The sequence below is a fragment of the Chiloscyllium plagiosum genome, chromosome 51, assembly GCF_004010195.1.
Source record: "Chiloscyllium plagiosum isolate BGI_BamShark_2017 chromosome 51, ASM401019v2, whole genome shotgun sequence".
NCBI lineage: Eukaryota > Metazoa > Chordata > Chondrichthyes > Orectolobiformes > Hemiscylliidae > Chiloscyllium > Chiloscyllium plagiosum.
The window spans coordinates 2372658-2376963 of record NC_057760.1 but is presented as its reverse complement, the minus strand read 5'-3'; the positions used below and the strand labels follow the sequence as shown (position 1 = coordinate 2376963).

At 48.8% G+C, this 4306-nt stretch overlaps 1 protein-coding gene across 1 annotated transcript in view; it reads left to right on the top strand.

Moving 5' to 3' along the window:
- Nucleotides 1-457: 457 nt before the first annotated feature.
- Nucleotides 458-4306, top strand: part of LOC122544761 (ubiquitin-conjugating enzyme E2 Q1-like) — a 30307-nt gene continuing 26458 nt past the window's right edge. Inside the window, exons 1-2 of the mRNA XM_043684085.1 lie at nt 458-523; nt 3384-3560. Of these exons, the coding sequence (XP_043540020.1) occupies nt 458-523; nt 3384-3560 (243 nt within the window). The remainder of the gene's footprint in view (nt 524-3383; nt 3561-4306) is intronic.

Genomic DNA, 4306 nt, shown 5'->3' with positions numbered 1-4306 from the left:
TGGGGTATGGTACTTGGGGGGGGGGGGGGGGGGGGGGTGGGGGGGGGGGGTGGGCAGGTTTGTTGCTGTGTAACACCGGGGTATGGAAACTGATTGTGCCAAATGTTTTGTTTCTGTAAATTAACCCCTGTGTTGTGACGATGCAAGCTTGTACTTAGTGCAGTGAACCCCCCCTGAATGTAATAGGGGTCTTTCATTCTTCCTGTGCATGCTGGGACTGTGCTCTTGCTATTATCTGGCTTCTGATCTCCATTTGTAAAATAGGGAGATTATCGAAGGGTTAGTTGGAGCACAGGTGACACTCCTAACACAAATAAGGACAGGAGGCAGCCAGTCACCCTATCGTGCCTGTGATTGCTTTACTCCTGAAAATTGAAATGATGTTGAAAGATGTCAAGAGGACTATTCCCTATTCTGCAGAAATGGGAGGAAAAGGACTCTAGTGAAAGGCACTCTAATGGTTTTGATAAAGCTAGCAACAGATGTAAAACCCAGTGAAATCCTTGTGTTCTTTAAGCTGAAGGTAATGCTCTCTCTGTATTGACCCCATTAAACACTCCGAGGACAGGGACAGCACTGGGCTGAATACAAAGTCAAGCTCCCTCTACACTCTTTTTTTCCCCCCCCCACAACCCCACCAAACATTCCCAGGACAGGGACAGAATGATATAGAGTAAAGCTCCCTCTACACCATCTTCACGTCACACAGACCTGAAAGCGGGTGGTAATGGAGGGTTGATTTTTTTCAGTCTGAAAGCCTGTGCCTACCAGTGTTCCTCAGGGATGGGTGCTGGGTCCACTGTTGTTTGTCATTTATATAAATGATTTTGATGGTTAGAAAGCTTGCAGATGACACCAAATTGGTGGTAGAGGGGACAGTGAGGAAGGTTGTCTAAGATTGCAAAGGGATCTTGATCAGTTGGGCCAAGGAATGGCGGATGGAGTTTAATTTAGATAAATACAAGGTGTTGCATTTTGTTAATACGAACAAGGACAGGACTCGCACATTTAATGGTGGGCCCCTGGGGAGTATTGCGGAGTAGAGAGGCCGAGAGGTTCAGGCCTGTTGTTTGCCGTAAGTTGCGCTACAGGTGGTTAAGAAGGCGTTTGGCATATATGCCTTCATTGCTCAGACCACTGAGTGTTGAAGTTGGGATGTCATGTTGAGATTGTACAGGATGCTGATGAGACCTCTTCTGGAGGCATCTGGCCAAACACTGGCAAATGGGGCTAATTTAATTTGGGAAACTTACTCAGCGTGTACGAGTTCGACTGAAGGGTCTGTTTCCGTACTGTACAATTCTGACAGGGTGAGCATGGGGTTAGGTATAGAGTTTAAAACTGATGATACAAGTCAGGTTGTGCAAAGCTCAGTGTTTATGCCATCATTTTCTCCTTTTCGAATCTGGTTGCTAATGGTTTGGATTTCGGGTGGGACATTGCTAACACACAGAAATTATTCCCAAAGCCTATTGCATGCTCAGTCCCTGACTCCCAGCGATGAGGAGAGACACTCTTGTGGTTGTGTCAAGGGTGAGGACGCTATGTCACGACAAGGCCTTGTCTGGAGCTGGGGTTTTGGCATGTAAACCACACCTGTACCCTGCAATTAAATAACAGCTCATTGTTGGCGCTGCGAGTTGTAACACTGGTAACTTGAATTCCCATGTCACCACCTTAGTCAATAGGGATTATTTTTTTTCAGAATCTCTCTAATGAAAACAGGATGAGTCAGTAGCATACCTAGTTCCCGGTCCACATTTGGAATTACGCAGGAACTGGAAGAAGTATTTCCACTACCGCCTCAGCTCTTTGACCAGGGGAGGCCATTCAGCCTGCGTCTTGTGCTTATTACGCAGGGATAGTATGAAACCATCCAGCTCCCACAGGAACAGGAGAAGACTGTTCAGCCCCATCTCATGCCATTCATCCAGTTGAGCGTATTACATAGGATTGGGAGGAGTCCCTGTGCTGGGGTGCATTGCATGGGAACAGCAGGAGGCTGTTCAGCCCATCTCTGATGTAAAGTTTGCAATGGAATCCATTCCTAATTACTACCTTGTGACCTTACTCTTGGTGCCAGTGAGGGCAAGGTCAGATCCTTGACCTATTCATTCATTGGCCAGGCTGACATTTATTACCCGTCCCTCATTGCCCAGTTAAGTGCCAGCACAAGTAAGGATGACCGTTTGCTTCCCCCTCAAGCCAGATGGCATTTTCCTGAGAATTGATTCATGGTCATCATTAGATGCCTAATATTTCTTGAATGCAAATCCCGTGACAGGATTGAAATCCGGGTCCCCAGAACGTTATCAGAGTCTCTGGATTAATAGTCTGGCACTGGCCATCAGCTCCCCAGTGACAGCTGCCATGTTTTCCCTTTGTAAAAGCCCGTGATGGGTTCAGACTTGTGCCTGTGGTGGTGGTGCTCTCTCGTCCTCAGGACCTTGTCCTGCTGGCGGTTTGTTGGAAGCACTGTTCCTTGAGTGACATCCCAGCTCGGCGAGGCATTGTGCCGAGTCCAAGGCGACACCCTTCGCTCGGCCTGGGCAGTGGTGAGGAGCAGGCATTGAACTTTCCCATGTGGCACGTTTTAACCCTTGCTTCACCAGTGGGGAGAGAATGGCTTCTGCCTGTATCTGCCTCCCTCCGTCCAGTCGATCTGAGCTTGGTGTCTTAAGACATGGGCGGGGATGTGAAGGGTGGTCTTAATTTGGCAAGAGTCATACAGCACGGAAACGGACCCTTCGGCCCAACCAGTCCATGCTGACCATAATCCCAAACTAACCCAGTCCCACCTACCGACCTGCCTGCATTTGGCCTATATCTCTCCAAACCATTCTTATCCATGAACCTCTCCAAATGTCTTTTAAACATTGTAATTGTACCTGCATCCACCACTTCCTGAAGATGTTTGTTCCACATACGAACCCCTCCGTATGTTTGAAAAAAAAGCCCCCCCCCCCATTTTTAAAAATCTTTCTCCTCTCTCATTTAAAAAGTTACCCCTTAGTCTTGAACTCCCCTACCCTAGGGAAAAGGCACCTGCTATTAATCCTATCCATGCCTGTTATGATTTTATAAACCTCTATAAGGTCACCTCAAACTCCAGTGGGGAAATGTCCCGGTCTCTCCTCATAATTCAAACCTCCATTCCCTGCAACATCCTGATAAATCTGAATCTCTGTCCATGAGCCTTTGCATTCCCCCCCCCCCCCCCCCCCTGCCCTCCGCAGGAGCATTACATCTTCAGCTCTGCATGTTTTATTTTCCCCAAATACTCGGGGTTCAGACAGAGGCCTTTCGGCCCATTGTCCCTGTGCCTGAACCCTGCTGTTCAGTGACTGCTGCTTGCTTTCCCTTGCTGGAGTAAATGGGGGTAGGGCTGGGGGGTTGCTGGTCAGGTGAGGATTCATCGTTGTGCTGACTGTACGTTCCGTATTTCTGTTTTTCAGGAATCCTATCCCTCGGTGCCTCCCATATGGTTTGTGGAGTCAGATGACCCAAACCTAGCCGCAGTGCTGGAGCGTCTGACTGACATTAAGAAAAGTAGCACTCTGGTGAGTCTGCGGTGGGGGAGGGGGGGGGGAAAGAGGGGGCGTGCTATTTGTTTACTGGAGACCTCCCACAACATCCCTCCCCTAGCCCTAGCTTCACAACACCGATTCCGACAAGAAAGGGACAGGCAGTCGTTAGGGCTGGACCTGACTACTACAACAAAAGAAAAATCCTTCCTGGGATACAGGCATCGCTGGTTATGCCAGCATTTATTGTTCAGCAGTAACAGCCCAAAGGGGAGTAACCACATCACTATCCTCATCAAACACTCCCAGGACAGGGACAGCAGAGGGTTAGATACAGAGTAAAGCTCTCTCTACACTGTCCCCCCCATCAAACACTCCCAGGGACAGGGACAGCACGGGGTTAGATACAGAGTAAACCTCTCTCTCTACACTGTCCCCTCCCCTCCTCCCCATGAAACACTCCCAGGGACAGGGACAGCAGGGGGTTAGATACAGAGTAGAGCTTCCTCTACACTGTCCCCTCATCAAACACTCCCAGGACAGGGACTGCACGGGGTTAGATACAGAGTAAAGCTCTCTCTCTACACTGTTTTCCTGCCCCCATCAATCACTCTCAGAAGAAGGACAGCACGTGTCTAATGTCTTGGGGACATGGGTTTGATACTCACTGCAGAGGCTGGTTAAACTTGAAATCAGTAAAACTCTGGAATTAAAAGCCCATCCTGTGTCCAGTGGCAATTGTCTTAATGTTCTTGAGGGAAGGGAATCTCCTGTGGCCTGGT